Source organism: Oenanthe melanoleuca, chromosome 2, assembly GCF_029582105.1.
Source record: "Oenanthe melanoleuca isolate GR-GAL-2019-014 chromosome 2, OMel1.0, whole genome shotgun sequence".
NCBI classification, from domain to species: Eukaryota; Metazoa; Chordata; class Aves; order Passeriformes; family Muscicapidae; genus Oenanthe; species Oenanthe melanoleuca.
The window spans coordinates 103,880,372-103,906,938 of record NC_079335.1 but is presented as its reverse complement, the minus strand read 5'-3'; the positions used below and the strand labels follow the sequence as shown (position 1 = coordinate 103,906,938).

Genomic DNA, 26,567 nt, shown 5'->3' with positions numbered 1-26,567 from the left:
TGTCAAAAAACATGGGTATTACTTTTAAGGGCAAGCTGTTCAAAGGCAAAAAGTTCTCTTTATCTTTCTTTTCCCATCAAATGTCTCTGTTCATTTTTCCATTTTCCAGAACAGAGACTCCCATTCCCTTCTTTTCTCAAACACTTCAACCCCCTCATGTGTTTTCTCCACAATTTATAGGAATTTTAGTGTAGTCCAGTCCACCCCCATAGCTTACAAAAAAGGTTTTTCACCCAACCTATTTATGATGTCTTTTCAATCTCTCTTATCTAGAAACTTAACTTTTACTTCACTGACTCTAGTATTCTTTCTGCTTTGTTCCTCTCATTTAAGGGAAGTCAAGAAATCTGCAGTCTTATCCGAGCATTAGAGAGGTTAAAATTGCATATAAAAAGTGAAAAAAGCCAGACCAGGCTATTTTAGAGCCGTGCCAAAATCTGAAGCTGTGCTGGGGAAGGCTTCGCCTTCCACGGCTGCTTCAAGCCGGCGGCAAGAGCTTCTCTGTCTCTCTCTTCCCCAGCCATCAAGGCCCATGGCTGAAAATGAGAAAAACCCTAGTAGCTACCGAGCCCCCCTGCCTGGCCGGGCTGCATGGAGAGGGGCTGACCAAGTCAGTTGTTACCTAGTCCACAGCTGGAAGTGAAAAGAGTTTTTCACTTTACCAATGTAATTCATAAAAGCGAAGTAACTTTTAATTAGTTTCCCAGGCTGTCAATTATTAAATCAGCTTTCTGATTAGTCCCTGCAGCCCACAAAGTTCTCATAGAGCAAGACCCCTGTATGTGTGTCTGTGCTCTGTGCTCCTCCTCCTTTCATGCAAAACCAGCACATTACCATATGTTTGTCTGTTTATCAATTTCAGGCAAAGCCAAGCCCTAAACACAGCTTTGTAAAATGGTAGCTGATGTCCAGCTACAGCTTAATTTGAGACAAAGACTACTGCAGCTAAAGTTGGCTGTTGGATATAGTATATTTACCAAATAACTAGAGAATTATAAGAATTCCCCTTTCATCAAAGCTTTTTTTTTGTGATCTTAGAGGTGTGCATTGAAAAATACACTTAAGTAGTAAAATCTCAGCCTTTTGCAAGGTCTTTCTACCATGTATATTATAATGAGACAGTATTTCTGGTTCTAGCCTAGCTGGGTGATTTTTTTTTCCGGAAAGTAGCAATGTGAACCTACATATCTCAAAAGCCACTAGAAATTAAGTTACATTTTCTTCAGATTGTTTATACTGATACTGTTTTATTTCTTTCACAGTGTGTAGATCAAATTAATAAATATTTACCTTTTGCTTTTTTGTAGGAACTCAGGGGAATGTGGAGCATGGGAACCAGTATCAGATTAAACTTATGTATGAGCACAATCTTCAGAGAAATGCTTGTAATATGACTTACGGCCCATTTGGTGGTGTAAAAGGTAAACTCCTTGTATATTCTTTATAATTAGTTGTTTACTGAATTTTGGAAGGCAGCATAATGCTGCTGTCTAGAGAAAAATATCTTTCTATGCATGATGATACTTTTTGTCTGGTGCATATTGAAAACAATTCACGCTGAAATGAGCAAAGAATATTAAATGTGGAGTAGATTTTTCTCACATTTTCAACTGGATATGAGTTTACAAAGATAATATTGGTTTTAAAAAAGTGTCAAAATTCCTGGCTCTTCCCTTGTAAAGTACTTCAACATCTAAAAATAATTGGTTTTTTCTGGGCTTTAATTCTGTTTTACTTTTCTGTGCTTATCCTGGAAGAGTTAAAAAGTTAACATCTTCTTTTGCTGAACATAAGGTACCAAGTGTCTTGAATATAATACAGACTTCTAAAAACTACTTAAACTTAGATTGGGAAAACAGAACAGTGGACAGTAATATTTATGGTATATTTGTAGATTTGAATGAATTTAATAGATATCAGGTTTTTTTGACCTTGTGGATTTGTGGACTTGTGAACTTGTTTTTGTGCTCTAATGTGGAAGCATTTAGATTGTCTTTGCATAACTGCTCCTTTTCTTCATAAGTAAAGGTTGCTGAAAAATATTCGGGGGGTGGCAGTCATCAACAAATATAGTGTCACTAAACTGTTGGCAGAGTGATAAGTCACTTTCCAAGGCAGAAAGTCTCCTGCATCAATATGGCAAATATATGCATACAGTTCCTTGGTTCTGTGCCTGTAATAACTTGCCAGTAATAATGCTACAATGCCTTACCCTATACCCAGGCTTGTCCCTGGGCTTAAATTCAGCTGACCAAAATCCTTACTGACTGAAGAGATTTTCACCTTCTAATTTCTTACAACTACCTTGGGGAAAATGGTCAACTCATATATAAATGCTATGAGTATCTTGAGGGGTGGGTGTATATGGTATGGGCATATTCCTTTTAAAAGCAGAAAGACAATATAGAGGTTCCTAAATCTGAGAAGAGGTAATAATTCTTTCTACATACATTCTACATTAGAGTTGCAGTAACAAATGTATAGGGGATAGTAAACTAAGTGTTGTGAGTGTCTGAAACAGTTTATAAAGAATAAAACAAGTTAACATGTACCACTATGCAGTTCTGCAGAAGAAATTCTCTGGAATTTTGACATGCATGTTTGTTTACCATGGAGTTCTAAGTAGAGGTCTGACCACCAGTTCAATCTTGATGCCAGATACCTGTCTCATGAGCTTTGGTGGATGAAAGTAATCTGATGAAGGAGGTGTCTTTGCAAGCTAGGGAGACAGGAGGTAATGTTTACCCTAGAACCTACTCAGCAATCCAAACACTTTTCAACACCTAGGATGGTCAAAATGAGGGCCAATCCTGACAAAGTAGCAAGAACAGCAGAAGGAACTCCAGTAAGTTCTGTAAACTTTTCTGAGTTTTCTGTATTAGCATGTCATGCTAATTACTTTTTCCTTTTTTTCTTCACCATGTTCCATTTCACATGTGTGTTTATTGCTGTTGGAATGATCTCAAATTGTAAATAAACAAAGAAGGCAGGGATTTATGTTATGTAATGAATAATACATATTCATATTATAAGATCAAGATGCTTTTTGTTTAAGACCTAAATCTAGGAAATGTTCAGGTAGCTAATAGAAGGCTAGTAAGGCATGTGTTGAAGCATCAGAGAAGTTGGCAAAATGGACACTGGGGGAAGTTCTTTGTGGGAAATGAAGGAATAGTATTTTTGGTAGATTTCCTGGACTGAATGTTCTTTTAATGTGGCTTTTCTGGACTATCTGATTAGATTTCTTATCAAGGACATGCTTTTAGTCTTGCCCCAAGCCTTTTGCAGTGAATCTATTTCAGGTTTTTTAAGTATCATCTTTAATATCTTGTTCTGTTCTTGAGGCTTATGAAAGACAGTATTGTGGTTTTATTTCCATCTTGGAAGACTAGCCAGAGTGAAACAGAAAGGAGGTCTAGCAAGTGCTGTTAATTTTAGTAAACAAATGCCCGTCCTTGTCTAGCCTGCCAAGCTATCTATGTGTATCTATGTGTTTGGCAGATGTTCTGGTGTGCCACTGAGAATCTGTAAATAAATAAACATTTTTTTTTTACCATCACCTGTCCACAGGCTTCTCTGGAATTCTCTTCAGGCATCTGCTAGATATGTCTCTTGCCTTCAGCAGAGGTTAATTCATGATGGTTCTGTAAGCCTGCAGCAATGAGCTTGCTTTGCTAACAGTCTGCCTTTTGCATGACAGTCTGGAAGTAGAATGAGAAAATACAGGGAGAGGTTTTGCCATCTGTTACTACTATAGTTGATATGTGTTTTACTGCTATTCTCAAGTATGTTTGAGACAATGTGGGGGTGAAAGAGGCCCTTCACAGCTCATGTTCACAGAACTACTGAAACAGACACAGGAGAATGGCAGTTGAACAGAAGGAGGAAAGCATGCATACAAGGAAACATACTATGGGAGTGTTGGGAAGGAGGGTAAATGTCAGTCTCCCAGGAACATGATTTTTCATCTGAGTAAGCAAAGAATGCTGTAGGAATTGACACAGAGAACTTGATCTATGAAGTTGCTCAGTCTTGCTCAGGTTTCTCTTCCTAAAGGTTATGCTATTTTTTTCTTTTTATGGAGCTCTTAATCCTATACCTTCAGTGGTAAAGCAGTGCATTCTACTCAACCATATGATTTAACACTGACAAAAGCAAAAGATCGAGTTTGCAGTCCTGAGGGGTATGGAACAGGTGAAAAGTAAAGTCAGGACCATGAACTTCAGGCAAGAAAACTTCCCACTCTTCAAGGAGTTAGTTGGACTAATTGTGAAATTGCCCTTAGGGAAAAAGGAGTCAAAAAATGGCAGCTCTTCAAGGATGCCTTCCATAGAGTGCAAGGACTCAGTATTCCCAGATGTGAGAAATTGGGAAAGGAAGGCAAGAGATGGACATGTCTGAGTTGAAACCTGCTGGTCAAACTAAGGGCAAGAAGGAAATGCGCAGCCAGTGGAAGCAGGGAGTGGTGATCTGGGAAGAATATAAGGATGCTCTGTGATTGAGTAGGGATGGCATCAGAAAAGCCAAGGTACAGCTGGAGATGAACTTGATGAGGGGTGCAAAGAATGACAAGAAGGGCTTTCACAGAAAAGGAAGGTTGAAGTTAGCAACACTGGCAAACTGGTAACAATGGACGAGTGGAAAGCTGATGAACTCAACTTCTTTGCCTCAGTCTTCATTTGTAATCTGTCTTCCCACACTTCTTGAGTGGTAGAGAGCAGAATGAGGACTGTAGGAACAAAGTCTTTCCCACATCAGGGGAAGATTTATTTCATGACCACGTGAGGAATCCAAGTCTATGGGACCTGACTGAGAGGCATCCCAGAGTTCTGAAGGAATTGTCTGATGTAGTTGCCAAGCTACAGTCCATGATGCTTGAAAAGTCATGGCAGGAGGTGAAGTCCAGGGTATTGGACAAAGGGAAACATTGAATGCATTTTAAAAGGACTGGAAAGGAGCACCCCGGGAAACTGTGACCTTTCAGCCTCACCTCTGTGCCTGGAAACATCATGGAACAGAACTTCCAAGAAGCTGCACTAAGGCACATGGAGAACAGGGATATGACTCTAGACAGCCAGCATGGCTTCACTAAGGGCAAGTCCTGGCAGATCAACCTAGGGCCTAGTGGTAGAGTGCCATGGACTGGCTACGTCTGTGGGCAAGGTAAGGAGTATGGATGTCATATATGTGGACTTCTGTAAAGCCGTTGACACACTCCCCCACAACATCTGTCTCTTTAAATTGAAGAGAGATGGTTTTGATCAGTGGGCTATACACTGGATGATGAATTGGTTACATCTAGAGAATCATAAAATCATAGAAAATGCTGAGTTTGAAGGGACCTATCAGATCATCCATTCCAACTCATGACCCTGTGCAGGACACCCTGAGAACCACGCCATGTGCTTCTTTAACAGACAGATTTGGTGCTGTGACCACTTCCCTGGGGAGTTGCTTTACCACCCTCTGTGTGAAAAACTTTTTCCTGATGTGCAACCTAAACCTCCCTTGACTCAGCTTCTTGTCATTTTCTTGAGTCCTGTCAGTGGTCAAAAGAGTGAAAGACCAGTACCTGCCCCTCTACTTCCCCTCAGGAGGATGCCGAAGACCACTATGGTATCTCCTCTCAGTTTCCTTTTCTATAGGTTGAACAAATGAAGTGACCTCAGTTGCTGCTTATAACGCTTCTCCTCCAGACCCTTCACTATCCTTAGATGTATAGAATGATATGGTGTTCCTTGGGCATCCATAGTGGGACCAGTGCTCTTCCATATCTTCTTCAATGATGTAGACAATGCGATTGAGTGCACCCTCAGAAAGTTTGCAGATGATACCAAGCTGTGTGGTGTGACTGACACACCTGAAGTATGGGATGTCATCTAGAGGCACCTGGACAAGCTTGAGAAGTGGGCCCATGGGAACCTGACAAGATTCAACTAGTCCAAGTGCAAGGCACTGCACTTGGGTCTGAGAAATCCCAGACATGAGTACCGAAGGGGAATTAGTGAACTGATTAAGAGCAGTCCTGCAGAAAAGAACTTGAGTGTTCTCATGGTTGAAAGGCTGGATGTGAGGCAACAGTTTGTGCTCGCAGCCTGGAAGGCCAAGCGTGTCCTCGTCTGCATCAAAAGCAGTGACCATCAGGGTGAGGGAGGTGATTGTCTCTCTTATTGGAGTCCTCAGCATGGGAAAGACCTGGATCTGTTAGAGCAGGTCCAGAGGAGGGCCATGAAGATGATTAGAGAGCTGGAGCACCTCTCCTACGAAGACAGGCCAAGAGAGTTGAAGTAGTTCAGCCTGGATAAGGAGAAGGATTCAGGAAGACCTTAATATGGTCTTTAGGTACTTAAAGGGGGCCTACAGGAAAGCTGAGGACAAACATTTTAGCAGGGATTGTTGAGATAGAACAAATGGGAATGGTTTTATACTACAAGAGGAACAATTTAGATTAGATATAAGGAGGGAATTTTTTTTACAATGAGGGTGGTAAAACATTTAAGGTCAGATTGAATGATGTTCTGAGCAGCCTAATCTGGATGTCCCTCTTCATCGCAGGAGAGGTTTGGACTAGATGACCTTTAAAGAACCCTTCCCACCCAAGCTATTTTATGATTCGATGATTTTAATATCTTTGGAGTTGTTTCACATATTCAAAATACAAAAACAAACACCACTAGATGTTTATTGCATTCTCATTCAGCTTTCTCTAATGTAATTTTTTGCTGTTCTATCCCTGCTAGTTTATGGCAAGCTTGTAATATTTTAGTCTATTTCTCTCTGGCTGAAATATGATGGAGATGTGAAACATACACAGTTACAACTGTCACTTCTAATCTGTGGATTTTTTTTGTCTCTTGTATTAAGAAAAAACTATTAGTGTTTTCTCTCTGGGGAGTATTGTGAGGTAAAGAAACCTGTTTTCTAGCCTAGTTTCTAAATTCCATTCTTGCTAGTGTCTTCAGAGTAATGATTTATGATCTATGAGCAATTTTTATATGTGGAAGAATTGAGACAGATGTTCTCGTTACAGGAATAGATGAAGAAACAACAAACTCATTAATTCTCCTAATAGAAAGTTGAAACCTAAATTAAAGAAACTATTAAAGCTGTGGAATAAAAAATTCAAAGACTGAGAAGTTGACCAGTGGCTTGCATAGATTAACAGTGTACATTTTACTTAAAAATAGCAGAGTGTGAATTGTGGTTATCACCACTAGATGGTCCTCTTATAACAGTTACTGATCAGCATTCCTAAGCTGCATTTATTATTGAACTGATTCTATAGATGTATTTACTGCAACACTTAGTGAGGTATAAAAAGCACAAACGCATTTTCTAAAAACCTCTGTAGCTAAAAGTCTTTTACTGATTGAAGCAAAATGTATTCTGTTGGTTATAGAACTTTAGCAAAAAGGTAAAATGAAATTGATTCTTTCAGCAGAACTGTTAAAGGCCCCGGGGGTATGAGAAATAACTATGAAATCCCTTATAAGATTAGTTAGAATTCTAAACAAAGCTAATGGAAATGTTTAAAAATAGTAAATGGAAAACACCTACAAAGATGAAAATATAGAAGTCAAGCATAGTGTTGGCAGAATTGGTTGTGACTTAAAACTTTAAAATCTATGGCAAAGGATTATAATGCAGATCTTTACATTTCTTTGCTGCTTTAGCTATACCTTTGTTCCTTGCTGTCTCTGAACACTGGTGCTAAACTGAAAACAAGAAACTATCAAGAAGGGACACAGGAAGATCAGCTATTGATTTTTATATTAAAAAAACCCACAGTATTGTTAGCCCAGACTTTCAAAAGTTGAACTTCAGACACTGCCTTTGTTGTTTAGAATGCATGTCTCCTTTTCATATTTCTGAACTCTGTCTCATGGTCTTAGAGTTGAGTTTGTCATCCAGTGCTTCAATTCTAGTGTATGGGTCATTTTAGGATGACTCATGATAAAATCATGAGTCAGTAGTGCTGAACCCTGGTTTTCAACCAAGTGAACTCTTAACCTAGCCACAAAATGTCACAGCCCTTAAGTAATGAACAGATTGTAAACTTCTTGGTTTACTTCACATATAAAATTTAAAGACCCTGAGGGTACTCTACCTTAAGCTGTTTTCTTTTTTTTTTTTTTTTTTTTTAAGAAAATGAGGGTGAAAAAGCATATATCTTAATGATTTATGTTTCACCCTTACTTATGGTGAGGACTCAGCTTTACAAACAATTTATATAAACCCATTCATCACGTATGTTTTATAAGGTCAGGTTGTACTATTATGGCATGCAATTATGCCACCAGAGACTGCTTTGCTAAGAATTCAACTGTCATATGAAGTGATGTTTGCTGATAGTTTGTACTATCTTGGAAAGGGTGTTTTTTGTTTTCACATCGATAGTATGTTTTTCTGAGTCTTTATGAGTCAAATACCAATGACCTGGTATTTGTCTCAAGCTCATAATTTAAGATGATGAACTTATCAGAGAGGTTGAGATTGGAGGCAGTGTGGGCTGTGGTGACCCGGCCTGGTTGAGTTTGTGATCTCAAGGAGCACAGTCTTGGTAAGAAGCATAGCCAGGACCCTGAACTTTGGAAGACTGAACTTCCAAATGTATAAGGAGTTGGTGAATGAGATGCCCTGAAAAACTTTCCTTAGGGACAAAGTTGTTGACCAGAGCTGTCAATTTTCTTAAAGCACAAAGCTCTCCATTCCAATATGTGAGAAATCAAAGAACATAGGGCAGACACTGGCATGGATGAGCAAGGATCTAGTCTCAAAATGAGAAGTAAGAAGGAGATGCACAGCCAGTGGAAACAGAAGACAGGTGACCTGGGGAGAGTACAGGGATATTATTCAGATGTGTAGAGATAGGATCAAGAAAGTCAAAGCACTGATGGAATGGGAGTTGGTGAGGGATGTGAAAAATAACAAAAAGCTATTCTGTAAATATACAATGTCAGAAAAGAAAGGCCATGGAGGGTTTATACTCCCCAATAAATGACAAAGGAGAACCAGTAACAACAGATATGGAGAAGACTAAGGTACTCAATGAGTTTTTTGCCTCAGATTTCACTGACAGTTGGGTTCTTCCACACCTCATAGTGGGAGCTGGGAGAGCCAAGTCCGTTCTGCTGTAAGCAAAGAGCGGGTTTGGGGCTACTTGGTGAAACTGAGTAGCCACAAGTCTGTGGAGCCTGATGACATGCATCCCAGGGTCCTTAGGGAGCTGACTGATCTTGTTGCAAAGCCACTCTCCATTGTATTTGAAAAATCATAGCAGTTAGGCAAAGTCCTGGTAACTGGAAAAAGGGAAACACCTCTCTTATTTATAAGAAGAGGAGAAAGGAAGATCTGGGGAACTACAGACTAGTGAACATCTCCTCTGTGCCTGGGAAAATTATGGAGCAGATGGTCCTGGAAGCAATGTTAAGGCATGGCTTCACTAAGGGCAAATCATATCTGACCAATCTGGTGGCTTTCTGTAATAGAGTTACTGCAATAGTTGAAAAGGGACAGTGAATGGATATCATCTACCTAGGCTTCTCTAAGGCCTTTGACATGAGCCCACGTGGCATCCTTAATTCCAAACTGGAAAGATGTGGATTTGCTGGATGAACTATCCAGTGGATAAGGAATTGGCTGGATGGATGCAACAGGAGCGTTGCAGTCAATGGCTCTATGTCCAGGTGGAGGCTGGTGACAAGTGGTGTCTCCTTGGGGCTCTGTCTTGGGACCAGTGCTCTTCAATATCTTCTTCAATGATGTAGTGTCCTGGTATCTGCCAATAAAGGCAGAAACTTCTATTTGAAATGGAGAATATAAACCGCCTCCCTCCAAATTATTCTAATTTTGAAATTAAGGGGCTCTCAGGCAAAGATATGGGAATTCAGAATAACAATTCTTTACTAGGAAAATTAAAATAGAAATACAGTATGACAAAGAACAATCCCAACCCTGCAGAGTCAGAGTACAACCTGACACCCTGTCATTCAGTGTGTTGGTAGCAGTCCCATTACATGGTGGCTACAGTCCTCCTCCAGTGGCAGATGTGGTTCAGTTGAAGCAGTGCTCCTGTAGAAGGGTGCAGTTTTCCTCTGAAGGTCCAGAGATGATGTGGAAAGATCCGGCTTTTCCTCTGGAATCCAGTGGAAAGGAGTTAACTCGCTGTCCAAAATCTCAGTTTTTATCTAGGTAGAAAGGTTTGGCTCCTCCCCCTGGCTGGGAGCATCTCTCAATGGGATGATGTAATTTTATCAGTCATACAGTGGGACTTAATGTCCCATTAGCAGATGATATCTTCCTGGAGGGAGGATGGATTGTGAAAAAGATAAAGATGATTGCCTCACCTTGTCTTAAAGATGGACCATTAGCAGATGGTATGTGCCATGGTGATGTGTATTTCTGGCCTCATGAACCCAACAAGTGTAGACAATGTGATTGAGTGCACCCTCAGAAAGTTTGCAGATGATACCAAGCTGTGTGGTGTGACTGACACACCTGAAGTATGGGATGTCATCCAGAGGCACCTGGACAAGCTTGAGAAGTGGGCCCATGGGAACCTGACAAGATTCAACTAGTCCAAGTGCAAGGCACTGCACTTGGGTCTGGGAAATCCCAGACATGAGTACCGAAGGGGAATTAGTGAACTGATTAAGAGCAGTCCTGCAGAAAAGAACTTGAGTGTTCTCATGGTTGAAAGGCTGGATGTGAGGCAACAGTTTGTGCTCGCAGCCTGGAAGGCCAAGCGTGTCCTCGTCTGCATCAAAAGCAGTGACCATCAGGGTGAGGGAGGTGATTGTCTCTCTTATTGGAGTCCCCAGTTGTAGTGCTGCTTGTAGTTTTGGAGTCCTCAGCATGGGAAAGACCTGGATCTGTTAGCGCAGGTCCTGAGAAGGTCCACAAAACAAATCAAAGGGGTGGAACATCTCTTATTATACGCTGAGACAGCTGGGATTTTTCAGCTTGGAGAAGAGGCTCTAGGGAGACCTTGTTGTGGCCTTACTGTGTTTAAACCAGGCTTACTGATAGTGATAAGACAAATGGGAATGGTTTTATACTAAAAGAAGAGAGGTGTCCTATCCCTGGGATTTTTCAAGGCTAGGTTGGATCAGTCCGTGAGCAACCTGACCTAGTGGGTCCCTACGATAGTGACATCATCAATTAGACCAGGTTGCTCTGAGGTCTGTCCAGTCTGGTCCTGAATATTTCCTTAATGCACAACCTGTTTCAGTGTTTTACCTCTCGCCTTGTTAAAAAGTTCTTCCTTATGTCCAATCGAAATCAACCCGTTTTTATCAATACCCTTAGCCCTTGTCCTATAACAACATGCTCTTCTAAAAGTTTGTCCCCATAAATCATTTAAGATGTTGTACTTGGCTGGTAAACCCTAAGTGATGGAATAATTTTTTGCTGATTGAAAGTCACTGATGATTGAAAGCTTATGATAAATAAGTTGCATGTTTTTCAGTGTTAAAGGACAGGAATGGAGTAAAGCCAGTGAACTGGGCATAGTGTTTTAGTTGAGAATTCCTTTTCTTTTTCTTCTTTATCATGAAGTATGCCTCCAGTTCAGTTTCTAAGGCATAAATCTGGTATTAATCTAGAAATAGTCAAGCAATATTCCATATATTGTTTAGTCTTAATAAAGTTAAAATAATGTTAATTGAAAAACAGTGAGAAGGGTTTTTTTTTTTTTTGTTAGCTAGGTAGTAATTGGATTTTGAGCCAGTATATTTTTTTTACATTTTGTGATTGATATAATTTGATCATAATTTTATATCATTCCCATGATTTATTTTTTATAGTTACACCAAAAAGGCCCAGTTATTTTAATTAAAATAGTGATGAATTGGATCTGTTCTACCTGCACAGAATTTTGGTTAATCAATTTGATGTCAACTCTTGTTGGCATCAGTCGTATGAAATAGTTGTTGTAAACTGTCTTCATGTAAAAATATTAAAACTCCTTATAGGTGCATAATCATGCTGAGGTTAGTTGAGATAATTATCAGCTGCTTGAGAATCTCATTAATTTACATATTGGCATGGTAAAAGATTTGCAGGGAATGGGCATTAAGCGAAACTTACTTTTGACTCAGTGCAAATAAATTAATTTTACTTCATAATTAATTTTTATTGTCTTTTCTTAACATGATGTTTAGATAATTAATGCTGAAGTTACCTTAATTTTGTACCTACAACCTACAGAATAAACTATGACCTGTGCCTTGACTTTGTCATGCCCATATTGAAGGTATTTAGGCATGGTATGTTTTCCTGCCTGTAGAGAAATCTGAGAAAGAAGACAGTAGTTTGGAAAATGACTCTTACTCCTACATTACCATTTTCTGTTGGATAGGTTAGGACTTAGCCACATTATTCTGTTAGCTTAAGTGCTTCTACATCGAGAGAAATGGTCAATGTACTTCTTGTGCCTGACTGTTCTTAAAAGGAGAGATTTACTGATGTGGAGCCTGCTTATGAGAAATGATGGTATAATACTTTTTATAGTGGAAGTAAAGCGTCCTTATTACTTCTTTGAAAAAGTTTGCAGATCAGGCCACAATTTCGTTATTTGCCTTGTTCACCTTGAGTCAGATGTGACTTATGTTTGAGGAAAGTATTTGCAATAAATTTTTGCTGAAGTAATGCGAAGAGTAGAGAAGGGCTTTAAAGTAAAAACAAAGCCACTGTTACTTGAAATTTAGGCAGCTTTACAGATTATCACATAAATTTCCTGTGGTCAGTTGTGCATTAGACTGAATACTGGGCAGGATAGTAGCTCATACATGAGCAAACAATGGTGTGTAAGGAGTGAATACTAAAGTTCTCTGCTTTGATGACTGGTGAATGAAGTGGGGTTTTCCTGAGCTGCTCTCTGAAGTGCTTAGGAACTGCGTGAATGATCACATGGTCTAGTGGGAGCACGTCCTTTCCCAGGTGAGGATTGAGTTCTGTGGTTGTTCTTCAGGGTGTAAGTGAGACATTAAGGTGGGTATATAAACACTCTGAATACTTCTGGTTTTATTTTTAATTAAAAAAAAATTAAAAAAAAAAAAAGTTTTTTCAATTTCAAAGATTTTCTCATCTTCTTAAGAACTAAAGAATCAGCATATTGATAGCTTACTGGTGGGGGACACAATCTATTGAGGTGCTCTTGAATAGAATACTAATTTTATTTAGTGACGGGCAGAAATCATAGTTTAATAACTTTGCTATCTTAGCTGCTGAATTATTTTTGAATGGTGCTTACTTACAGATAATGGTTTTGCATTGCAAAAGCACTGTTACTGCTTTGTTACTGCTTTGTGTGATTCCACACACTTGCATAATCTAATAGTTAAGTAATAAGTGAATTAACCACAGTTTTCTATAACTCTTCAAATGAGTTGATAAATGATTTAGTGTTGGATCCTCCTAATAAGCACAGGCTTTGCAATTTATGTTTTCATCTGAAACCTTAATGCCTTAAGTTGGCTTCCGGAGTAATTCAGATTTATTTGAAGTTGTTTCATGGATATTCTACCAATAAAAGCAGATAATAAAGCAATAGCAAAGGGAAGGAAAAAAGAAAATACAGCTTTGGCATGAAAATGTTACAAGCAGAAAAGTGTGAAATACCTTGAACCTATATTTTTCTCAGCAAATGGCTTTGAATTCATTTTAATTTTATTATAGCATTGGCCTAGAGGCAGAGTATGTTTGAGTGTTACAACAAAGAAGGTGCTATATGGAGGAATTTTTAAAAGAATGAAATACAACATATGCATAAATCGTGCAACCTTGTCACAGGAAACTTTGTGAGGAGGGTAGACTGTGTTTAACTTTTCTCCAATTCTGCAAGAATAAATTTTATTAGGTGTTAGTCAGAAAAAAAATGATCAACTGAGTTTTATGCTGTAAGGTTAAATGATTCTTACAACTATATTTAAATACTGGAGTAATATAAAATCAGACTTTGATTTATTGGCTAGTTCTGTTAAGGAGCAGAATATTTAAATGTTGCCTTCCTGTTAAATTGCTTCTGCATGAGGACAGATTTTTGGAAAGGTTTGGGCTTTGAAATTTCTTCATGGAATAGATCTGCTGATGACTTTCTCACTCAGCTTTGGAAAACTGTTAGTGTTTTGTTTTGTTTTTCTATTAATAATTGTGTTAGAACCTCTTCTCTGAATTGAACAAGTGAATGGAAAAATAATCAAGGATAATGTTCTCTGAATCTGTTACCATTTTTTTCCTTTTGCCTTCTTCAGCTCTTCTTAACAGTAATGATTGTAGCCTAATGATCACAGCCTTACTGAAATAAGAGTTCACATTGCCTTCAGTGTGCCAGAACTTTGCCTCAATTGTGAATTCCTAGATAAATCTCTTAATCAACAATTTGTTTTAAAAAATGAGCTGTAATTTAGGTGAAGTAAAATTAATTGCAGAAATACATAACTTTAGGAGCAGTTATACATGCAAGTGAAAGACTTGTTTTCAAAACTGGTAAATTCTATATGACAGTTTTTTAAATTTCCCATGTTGAAGTATGTACCCAAAAGTGTGCAGTCATTGTGCACTAGTAGTGTAAAATGTTTTATATCTTACATGTGGGGTTACGGGTTCTGCAGTGCTCCTGCCAAGAGTCAGTGAGTGCCAAGGCAGAACAATAATTACCTCATATGTTTTTAATATCACATGTATAATAATAATCACTCAATCTGTCTTTTGTCTTTTTGATGACATATTGTTGACTCATTTTAATTAATCATCCTACTCTAATCTCCAGACTCTTCTTCTTAGTGCTATTGCCTGCCATTCTCTGGTTTCCTGTGAGTCAATTGTCTGAGATCACATCAGATGTTTTATTTCTGTTTAGAGATGCTGTCTCTAAAGTTTAGAAATGTAGTATATATTATTACTCTATCTAATAAATAGTTTGGCATGATGAATTTTCTGTTACTTCAAACCTGTGTCCAGCTTTATTATTTACATATGTACTTTTTTATTTAAATGTTCCAGCATTTCATGTGAATGCATTTGTCTTTAAGATGTGTTTGTTGCCTTATAGTTCTTCCTCCAAAAGAAGGCAGTTTTAGTTTCTAATTATTTAGTCTATTTTTGTCTTCTCAAAAGGTCATCAGAAATGTGTGTATGTAGTTTTTGTTTATTTTTCCAATGGTCATCAGTGATTACTCCATTACAAAAAAAAAGTCCCCAGCCTACAGGAATTTATTTGGAAAGTCATCAAACCCTCGTTAGTTGCTTTTCCTGGAGAGTTGACATGTACCTTGTACAAGCTACAATGCTTTATACTAATTTTATTTGGAGTTATTATGTTTGGTTCAAATTATTCCTATCAAAAATTACTTTGCTACATCATTGTGGTAGCTTAGTCCCTAAGTACCACACAGCTGCTCATTCACTTTCTCCCACTTCATCATGGTGGAATGGGGAAGAGAATCAGAAAAAGGTAAAATCTGTGGGTTGAGACAAGAACAGTTCAAAATCTGAAATAAAATATGATGATAATAATCATTAAAAGAAGAGAGAAATAAAACCCAAGAAAACAAATAGTGCACAGTACAGTTGCTCACCACCCACTGACTGATGCCCAGCATGGCCCCCATCAGTGATCAGCCCCTTTACAGCCAGTTCTTCATTGTTCCTGCTTGTTAAACCTGTGATGTATTTTCTGAGATTGCCAAGAAGGAAACTAATAGGAAGGAGATTTTTTTTGATAGAGATGTAATTCACTGACTCGTTTGACCACAAAGTAAGAGTTAAGCTTTTCTTTATATTGGTTGCTAGCATAGGATATATAGACAAATTACTTGAATGTGAAAAGTGGCTGTGTTCCCTTGGTGTTTTTTAGCAAATTAAGTCAAGCTGTTTATTTCTAATTTTTTAGGGTATATTTGAAACTTCTTGAAAATATATTGGACTTTCATCTAATACTCTGTACAGTAAACCCTCACTTTTGTGTTGTAAGCTTCTCACCATCTGACTTTGTTGTAAAAATTCTCAATGAGTTCTTTGGATGTGACTGCAGTTTTTCTGGAGGTAATTCTTCAGCACATATCTTTAACAGTTCTTTAGCTCAAAAATTAGTAAATAGTCACACAGAAGGGGCAAAGCTGGAAGTTACCCCTGGAGGTCATCTAGTCTACAAACCCTGCTTCTCCCTAGAGCATGTTACTTGGGGTTGTTTCCAGATGGCTTTTGAATATTTCCAGAGAGGGAGACTCCACAATCCCTCTGGGTAGACTGGTCCAGTTCTCAGCCACAGCCTCACAGTATAGGAGTTTTTCCTCATATTCAGGTGGAACTTCTTGTGTACATCAGTTTTTGCCCGTTGCCTCTCATCCACTTGGCACCACTGGGAAGAGCCTAGGTCCATCCTCTTGACACTCTCCCTTCAGATACTTGTATATGTTGATAAGGGCTCCTCAGTCATCTTCCTTAAGCTAAAAAGGCTCAGCTCCCCCAGCCTGTCCTCACAGCAGAGATGACCTAATCCCTTAATCATCCTTGCTCTCCCTTGGCCCTGCTGCAGGAACTCCATGTCTCTCTCTTACTGAGGAGCCCAGAACTGGACACAGCACTCCAGATGTGGCCTCACCAGGGCTGAGTAGAGGGGCAGGGTCACCTCCCTCAGCCTGCTGGCCATGCTCTTCCTAATGCATCCCAGGATAACATTGGCATTTTTGATCACAAAGGCACACTGCTGGCTCATGGATGTCTTGCAAAATTGCAAGGTCCTTCTCCACATAACTGCTTGGACCAGCTGTCTTGGACCCATTGTCCCTCTAGGGCATGTTCCCCTGGGATTCTTCAAGAAAGTCCCTGAAGAGGCCAAAGTTAGCTCTCCTGAAGTCCAGGGTTGTGGTCCTACTCATTGGCCTGCTTCTTCCTCACAGGATACTAATGATCTCATGGTCCCTGTAGCCAAGGCTGCCTCCAGCCTTCACATCTCTAACCATACATGCTGTGTTTGTTAGTAAAGGTCCAGCAGCACACCTTTCCTAGTTGGCTCCTTCACCACCAGTGCCAGAAAGTTATTGTTAGTGCTTTCCAAGAACCCCCTGGGTTGTTTATTTCACACTGTGTGGTTCCTCCAGCAGATGTCCAGGTGGTTGAAGTCCTCCATGAAAGCCAGGACCTGTGACTGTGAGGCTACTTCCAGCTGTCTGTATAAAACGTCATCTGCTTTCTCCTTCTGCTCAGGGAGCCTGTAGCAATCACCCACAACAGTGTCACCCGTAACAGTTTGCTCTTTAATCCTAACCCATAAGCTCTTGACTCACTCATCATCCTCCCTGAGACAGAGCTTCATGTATCAAAGTGCTTTGGGAAGTGCTTAGCTGCCATGAAACTTCTTAGTCTAAGGAGCATACAAAAGGAGAAGTAGGAGTAAAGATAGGGAATTTCACTGGGTTTTAACAGTGGGATCATGTAGTTCTGTTTCATTGTAAATTTTCAGGTCTGTTTTAAATGGAATTTTAAAGTTGATAGATTTATTTTATGACGGTGACAAGATCTTACTGATAACTTTTGAAAGTATAAAAAATATTGAAAAATAGGGCATGTATTCAGCTTCAGCTTAATTCAGTGAAAGGCCTGCTGTTGATTTATGATTCACTAAAAACATCCATGTGCCTAAACTCTTCAGTCAAATGTTATTGATTTTGGAGGGCAACTGGTGATAGTACTTGCTTGTGGGAGATTTGCCAGTTCAGTAAGATGTTCTGTAATATTTATATAATGTATGGTGGGTGTATAACTTCAGATGAGAGGAGAAGGGTTCACAAACTGGAATTTCTCCTACTTGCTTTAGAAAAAGAGTATGCCGGTGTTGTAATGCCTGTATGAATGCAAGACTCCTAAAAGATTTCTGCAGCTGCTAGGGCCTGAAAAGTGTTACTAAACAAGTTATGGCAACAGAATTTAAGGAGAAGAATTTTAGCATCTCTTCATGAATTGTCATTATTCAGGCTACATCCACGCATACAGCCTTTTTCAAAATATCCTCTATTTATGCTGTCTATAATTAATCTTCTGCATTAAAAAAGAGAGCAACTTTGAGTGACACTGCTTTCACAGCTGCCTGAATGCTTTTACTGAGAGTATTCCTTGCACTAGGTGGAAACATCCACTTTTAATTGTAGAAAAAATTATTTGCTTAATATGAGGTTGTAATAAACAAATTTTTGTACTATGATCTGTTTAGGGGAAAAGACTACCTGTCATGTGTGCACAGTGCCAAGTGCTATGTTTCTTTTAGTAGGAATTTTTGTATGTTGCATGTTGCAGCTAAGATACTTTATACTGCATGCAGATCTATCTACTCCTTTGAACTATATACTAGTGGGTCCTTCCACCACCTCAGGTTGATATAAGATTTAAAGGCATTGTTGCCAAGTAACATAATTTAACTGTATCATCTTTTATGGTAAGACTTGAATCAAGAACGGAGGAGTAGATTGCATGTCTCAAAGGGATTGTGTGAGTGAGGGTGAGTTGATCTTTGGAGATATTTCAGTAGTTCAAGATTCTCTTTCCATCTGAAATCCTCCTTATGTTTTATGGCGGGCAGAAATCTACAAGAGTTTAGAATATGGTATGACGGGTGAGAGAAGCAAGGACATTTTTTTTTCTTGTGGCAGCACTGACTCCATGCTTTAGTATGACTTGACCAGGGAGGCTCTTTACAGAGAGTGCTGTTACAGAGAGAGCATCTCTTGTGTTGGGGTTTATGAATATGTTTTACTGCAATGCTTTAATATGCAGGATGGTTTAGGAAATAATTAAAGCTAACGTCAGTAGAATAAGGACTTAGTGTTTTCCTTAAACACTTTCTTTTGTTTCTCTTAAAATTCTTTTCTTCCTATCTACTGCTCTATTTTTATTTACTTCCCACTGGAGTGATTTTTCAGTTCCATCTGAAAAGTACCCAGTCAGTATCATCTGGAACGTGTTTTTACTTTGTGCATCATTTTGAGATCATTATAAATCCTCTTTGCTTGTGTTCAGGGTATTGGAAGTTGGATCCTCTGGCCTAGGATGAATGGCCACAGCTGAAACCCTGAACTTTGATCCTTTCTGTAGCTATGCAAAGAGCGGCTACCAGACCACCAAACTAGTAAATTCAGTGTTCTTTCTGAATATACACTGACATACGCTTCCTTCACTGGGTTAGGGTGGTAATGTAAAATTTGCCTTTTATTAGGTGTACATTGTTTGAAGAACTGCTTAAGTAATTTTCAAATGGTTTTTCTGTTTGTCAGACCTGATTTCTGAAGTTCTTTTCTCACAGTTGCCCCAGATGTGCTTTGCTAAAAGAGCTACACTCAGCAGCAAGTAGAATTTTCCAAAATAGGTTTGAGCTGGAGAAACCTGTGTTCCCTGTGCTGTGAGAAGTTTTGGGGCAAATTGCAATGTTGAGGGAAAAGGAAAACATTCCTATTTCAAGTCAGGACAGGAACTTGTCTTCCTGTTTGTAGGAATATAATTTATGTGCATCACTTCATTGGTCACTTTTTTATCATATTAGGAAAGCATTTCCCATGTATCATTCAAGGGCTCTTAGGCTCCTGAGGGTGTTGTAAATGCCAGTTTGTCTTTTAATTTTATTTCATTGATGCTTCCTTCCACACGAGACTTTTGTAGTGAGGCATTTGATTACCATGGAAGGCAGTTAAAGTTTTCTCTGCTGACGTTTTCCTAAAGTCTGTAATTTTATGAAGTTTTTCTGATTTCCAATTTATCCCACTGCAGCTTTCATTGCTTGATTTCACGTGGGTCTCAGGCCCCGATGATTACATAGTGTACATTTTATGAAAATGATTTGATGCCAGACAGGAAGCTCAGAGTACAGGAAATCATTAACATGCAAAAAAATTTGAGTCCAAAATAACTTTAATTAGAAGCTTATTTCAAAGAATTACCACCTGTCTCTCATTTCATCTTTGCATTAGCTCAAAAAATATATTGTGGCTTAAAAGTGTCATGTAAATAGATTCATATCCTGAATATATTTTTCATAAGGAAACTAGAAAACAACAGTAGCTAGACTTGTGTGTAAAAGTAGCACTTTCTGGCTAAGGGACATTCTTCTTAAGCTGCTGAAACTGTAGAGTACACTAAGTGATTCCATCTGATATGCAGAAAACACTGTAGTTTATATTTTCACTTTATAAATGTGTCACTGGCAAGGCCAAGTGGCTGCAATAAGGTTTTTTGAAATGGACATTTCTGGTTGAGTGTTTGGAGAACTGCATTTCTCAAAGTGAAATATAAAAACTCCATCCACTAGACACACATTAAAAATGAATGGTTGAAGGAAACAAGTTGACCTATAAAAAGCTGGGAAATAAGAGTTCGTACACAATTTATTTTTCTTTAATTATGCTTTATGTATAATAGTTTGGATAACTGGAGTTTGATCCACTAATACAAGCTAGTTAAAATCCAAATTTGAAAATTAACGAGTAGGAATAACGCAAATATGATGAACAAAGTGGTGGGTATATTAAGAAATGCTGCCGTGCTTTTAAATGCCAAAAGAGTGATTGCTGATTCAGTCTTGTGCCTCTGTTTCTTTAGACAATACAGTTCCGTCCTGCAGTGTGCTTGGAGATCACTGGAGTGCTGTAGGGAACTTGTCATATTATGTCACGTCATATTCAATTGTGTCACTACTGTTAAAACAGGAGAGATTTTTAACAATGATATTTGCGTGTGATTGGGGATTATGCATGCTAAAGATGAATGCTTCCATGTTTGGCAGGACATGTAGCTTCATATATATTGCAGGAAGTGCTGTAGTTTTTCTCTTCATCATTTTCATGATGATATGGAATTGGTAATAATAAGATTGATATTTATAATATAGAGAAGAACAGAAGCTATTACTATTTGTTACTTAAGTAGTAACCTCAATGTTTGTAATGACTTTTACTTTTTTCTGTTATTTGGATTGTCATTTGTCTACGAGATTATCACTTTGTATCAATTGTATCTGCTATTGATTTCATCAGAAGAGTAGAAATTAACAACTTAACTGTATATTTTAGACAAGCTTAAACCCTAAATATTGTGGTCAGCAGTTATCTAAGAGACAGTTTTCTCACTATCATCAGTATAACCAGGAGTACCTGAAATTTAATTCTACTAAAAAAATAAATAAGACATCTGTGGTAGTAAAGGCATTAACTTTGCAAATAAGTGTCTTTTACTTTTGATCTTATATCAAGCAATGTTTAGAACTTTTCAAAATGAAATAGCAACATGGTAAAAATTTAAACATATGTAACATTGCTGTTATTTCTTTTTGTGACTTAAATTATTTTATTCGCAGTTTTAATTTTTCATTCTTGTTTTTGGTTTTCTTTTCCATGGCTTTATATCTTTCTGTGGAAGAAAGTGTGAAAACCAGGAAGCCTTAAAAAGTCCCAAAGTACAAGTGTGTTCTACTACTGTGCCCTTCAAAATTAAATATCAACCTGCTATCTGTAATTGATTTGTCTTCACGTTTCAGGGAGTTCCCCTGAAGTTAGACATTGGAAGTTAAAGTTCAGGAAATACAGCTGTCAGACAGCTGCAGATTTCCTCCGTAGATCACTATTGATGGTAGGATAATTCATAGGAGGCTTTGGAAGGGGATTTGAAGATTCTCTATGCCCAGACTTACCTCAAGAATTGCCTTCTTCAAAAATATATAAATTAGAAGTGGAACTGAACAGTTAGCTGCTGTAAAGTGTTGAGAGGGTCTGCAGTGTGCCTGATGCTGAATGTGAACATATGTGGTTTTGAGGTAACAGAGCATATGTGACCACAGCGTGACTGTGGTCACACAGACACCTGGGTTGTGAAGCACTGTATTCTTGTATGTCAAACAAAAATGCCACAAGTTATTTGTAGTAGCCAAATAATTATACTTTAAAATAACCACACCCAAGAGAGTGTGGTTGCAACCAGTGGGCTAGCACCTTTTACTAGATATCAGTGTTTGTATTAGTTTCTAAGGGAACTTTTACTGGTTGATCATTATTTTATACAGCTGACTCCCTTGTACTCTTTCTAGCCTGCGTCAACAGTGTGATGATAATGTCAGCAACTGTTAGGAAGTGGAAGCTGAGTATCATTAATATTGATAGTATACAGTACAAAACTTCTCAATTTTCCCTGCTAGTTCCTAGTTTTTTCTGATCAGGAGCATGTGATAGGACTAAATTCTGTGAAATTTCACAGCTTAGAGGAACGAAAATCTACTGTAGATGCCTTGAGTAGTTCAGAGATAAAAGACAGAATTAACTTCTTTAAATGTCTGATTTGAATGATTCTTCTCTTGACGTCATTTAGTCCAATCCCACTTTCTGAACAGGTTAGGCTAGAAGTTGCTCAGGATTGTGTTCTGTTGTATTTTCTGCATATCTGTGGGAGAAGAATTTACAACCTTTCTAGAAAATGGACTATAGTGTTTGATGTCTTTCACAGTAAAAAACCAAACCAACAACAAAAACCAACAACAACCAAAAAACCCAACAAAACAACCCAATAAAAAACCCTCCAACCTATGTTCAGATAGAATTAAATGTGATACAGTTTACTGTTTACTTTGGTCCTGTAAGTGGATGCCACAGAGAAGAATCTGTCTTGCTCTTTTCTTTCCACTAGAGACTGAAGGATTCAGTTTTGCCTCAACGAAATGAACAGCATGAGGTGCACTTTCAAATGTCCTTTTTATCACATGGTTGTTATTTGCAATAGGGTTTGTGATGCGTGTTATGAATTATATGCAGAATCTAGGAAAAAAGGATGGCAGATCTTAATTTTTAGAAAATGGGAGAATCTGAAAAAGAGATGAATGAGGAGGGAAGAACCTTGCTGCTTTATTATCTTCTTTTGTCTTTTTGTTTTTAATTCTGTTTTTTTCTGTTTTTACCCTAAGCTAAATTTTTGTGTATTTCAATCATGAGGACAAGTGATATGGCATATTTTCTGGCCTTTTACACTGCTATTTATTTTTAAGTAGTTAAAGTTTCTGTGAAGAGTCACAGTGGAGATGAACAATGTTTTGCACTGTATGTTTGTTGTTTTTCAGATTTTTAAAATTTATTTGACTTTTGTTACCTTTATGGAACTGTAAGAATGAAGTTTTTGTCTAATTTTGTTTTGCTTCACCTTCCTATGTTAGAATACGTATTAAAGGATTGAGGGTGGAACTTAGTGAACAATTTATTTGGGTCATTCATGCATACAGAATCATTCCTGAGACAAAATAGAGTATTTTAATTAAGGTAAATAGACATTTGAATATTTCATTTAGTGTTTGCAAGGTAAGAGCTTATCTATGAATTCAGGAGAGATGCATCTATCAGCTTCAGAAAGTGCTGGTCTTAATGGTATACCTCTCTTTGAATGCCTAAAAATATAGTTTGTAAAAATTGTTGTCCTTGCATATGAAGTGCAAACTGCATAATCAGCTTCGAATCTCAGAAATATTCCCAATGAGCCTTAGGATTTAGATTGCTGTACTTGAGGCACAAAGCCATGTCCTATGTCATGTCTTATGGCTGCTGAATAATGCATGAGGCTTGAAGTAATTTACTCCAAGCTGAATTTTTTCTATTTGATATTTTTTAGACTTGCTGGTTGGATTTAGTTTGTTTTTTCTTTCTGTGAAGACAGAAAACGTGAATGTAAATCATGGAAGACATTTGCATTGTATTATTTTCACAACAATACATATTTGTAGGACTTTCTGTTATGTTTCTTAAGTAGACTTGAAAGAATAGAATTGGTTGTTTCAAACCACGGTTGTTATGACTACTTGTAAGGTATGGAAGCATTTAGGAACCAGAATAATTTGGTGTTTTGGGAATATTGAAACGTTTCTTTAAACTGAAACTGTAATACTTATATCCTTAGGAATTTTGTTTTGAAATAAAATATCTTGCTTCTGCTTTTTAAAATTTTCTTTTAATGTATTCTGAATGTTATTTCCCCCACGATCTAGAAAGTAAGCTTTTATTGAGGTTGGAATATTTGGTGTTTTTTCTCATAGTAAACACTCCCACAAATGAAAATTTACTTTTGTTAGGATTGCTTATGAGTACAATTTTAATTTGCTCACAGTTTTAGTATTAAAACTACACAAATAACATTGCTTTGTTTCCTTTGTGTTTTTTTCTGTTGCTTCCCTTAGGTCGAGATTTGATCTGCATACAGTCCATGGATGGAATGCTCATGTTGTTTGAACAAGAAAGTTATGCTTTTGGCCGGTTTTTACCTGGTTTTCTTCTGCCTGGTCCCTTGGCATACAGCTCTCGCACAGACTCTTTCATTACAGTGTCTTCTTGTCAGCAGGTTGAGAGTTACAAGTATGTGTCTATGTTCAGTAATTGTAGTATACTTCGGTGGTATCATTTACTAGGTAAACACATTGAAAGTAATCTTGTTTAATTTTTAATGCCTTTACTGGAGTATCCAAAAGCAAGTAGTTTCAGGAAGTATGTTATATTTTGCTGAGTGGTTACTGTCTCAGTACAGTCAGAAGAAAGTGTGCTGTGAGTCCTGAGGACTTTATGGTCCTACTATAAAGGTAGTAAGTCTACTAGTTTATCAAGGCTCTGTTGCTCCCAAGTGCCGGGTTTTTTCCTTGCTTCAGTTTAGTCTAGTGTGTGCTTTCAGCATTGGAACATGGATGAAACTGTTGTGAGCTATTTTAGTTTGTGACCATATTAAGTTTATGGGTTCAACATTTAGAAAAATAGGACAATATGGAAAGTAAAGACTGCACAAGACATTTCCACTTCCTCCAAGCACAAGGGACTATGTATCGTTAGGCGTACCAGACACAAATCTAATAGAGAATAAGAAAGAAAAAGGTGAAAGATTTTTAAAGACAGACAAGGAAGCATTTATGTTTACTTTGAAGGAGCAGCTTGAATCCATGGGGCTCTCTGAAGCAACCACCATGTTGGAAGTTTTTCAAGTATCTATCTGCTTAGAATCAGGTGGATGCTTGAGCAGTGGGACACTGTGGTGGATGTCTGCTGTGAAGTCTTTCTCAATAAAAGATGGTTCTCTGTTGCAGACCCTTGTTCTTACAGGGTTATTGAATCTCTCTCCCTAGCAGTAAATTGGGGTGGGGTGGTGTTTGGGACAGAGCTACTACCTATGATGACAAAAATCCTCATTCCCTAAAATGGATGAAAAAGTGGCAGAGCTGTCAGGCTTACTGAGCAGTAGTTGTTCACAGTTCTTACCAGCAGCCAAAGATGAGTGATGGTGATACTGGAGCCAGTATTTCTTTAACATTAACTTCTTTGACATCATCCTGGATAAAAGGACAGAATGTATGTCCTGAAATTCAAGGACAATGTAAAATTTTTGCAAGTGGCTAATATAAAAAGGTTAGATAGGGCTGCCGTTCAGAGTAATCTCATGAGGCTGAAGGAATGGGCAAGTACATTAAGAATTTTTTTCAGAGGTAAAAATACATATTAAAGAAAATACACATTACATAATACATATTACATAAAATACATATTAAAGAAAATTAAAATGCTCCTTTTTATAAATAATGCCCTGGGAATCTAATCTAGGGAATGTTAGTTGAACATGATGCTTTGTCACACTTCCCTGTTCTGTCACCTGTAGTTCTCAAGCAATATTCTTTTTATTTTGCTGCTTAAGATTAATCAAATTATAGATATCATGTGTTGTTTTCTTAAAACTGAACAAGATATATGTGTTGGAAGTGAAAGTAATTTAATAGAAAATTCATAATTTTCCTAAGAATTTAGAATTAAAATTCTAAGACAATATTAGAATAAAATTATACTATACTATACTATACTATACTATACTATACTATACTATACTATACTATACTATACTATACTAGTACTATTTTATACTATATAATCTATTAATGTTGTCAAGGAATAAAGAAACATTTTTTCCTTTAAAATTAACAACTCATATGTTTAAATTTTGTTCAGATTCTTGACCTTTACAAAAAATGTCACCACAATTATTCATCAGTCTATTACTAATTCAAGTGTGCCATCCTTACTGTAGGGATATAGTTTTACAGGAATTTTTCACTTGGCACTTTAGTGTCAAATGTTAAGACACTAATGAAACTAATCTCTAGTGTGTGTCTGAAATATTAGAACATTAGAACAGAGTTAAATAATTCTTTTAAAGTGAAGGAAACAGATATGCTAAGGAAATAAGAGCTTGTTTTTATGTTATTTAATAAAAAAATACAACAGTTCTATCTAATGTTTTTAGCAGAATAAGTTGACAAACTTCAAATTATTCATCTTCTTATAGCTCTTACAGACCAATGGCTTCATTTGAAAGCACTTTTTACTGTGTTGATTCTGAATTCTTTCAATATCTAAAAGCAAAATGCCTCTTACATGCTTGGTATGATATCTGAGTTGTGTTGGTCATCTGTAGTTTGAGGTTTTTTTCATGTAAGACTATAACCAGGTAGCTAGTATTTAAATATCAGTATATATTGCTGTTTGATGTGAGCTTGATTTGAAACCTCTGTATTAGGTCTGTGA

At 37.6% G+C, this 26,567-nt stretch overlaps 1 protein-coding gene across 2 annotated transcripts in view; it reads left to right on the top strand.

Moving 5' to 3' along the window:
• Positions 1–26,567, top strand: part of BBS9 (Bardet-Biedl syndrome 9) — a 298,437-nt gene that overhangs the window by 8,368 nt on the left and 263,502 nt on the right. For both annotated transcript variants that reach the window (XM_056482933.1, XM_056482934.1), the window contains exons 6-7: positions 1,308–1,421; positions 24,191–24,365. In XM_056482933.1, coding sequence (XP_056338908.1) covers positions 1,308–1,421; positions 24,191–24,365 — 289 coding nt within the window. The remainder of the gene's footprint in view (positions 1–1,307; positions 1,422–24,190; positions 24,366–26,567) is intronic.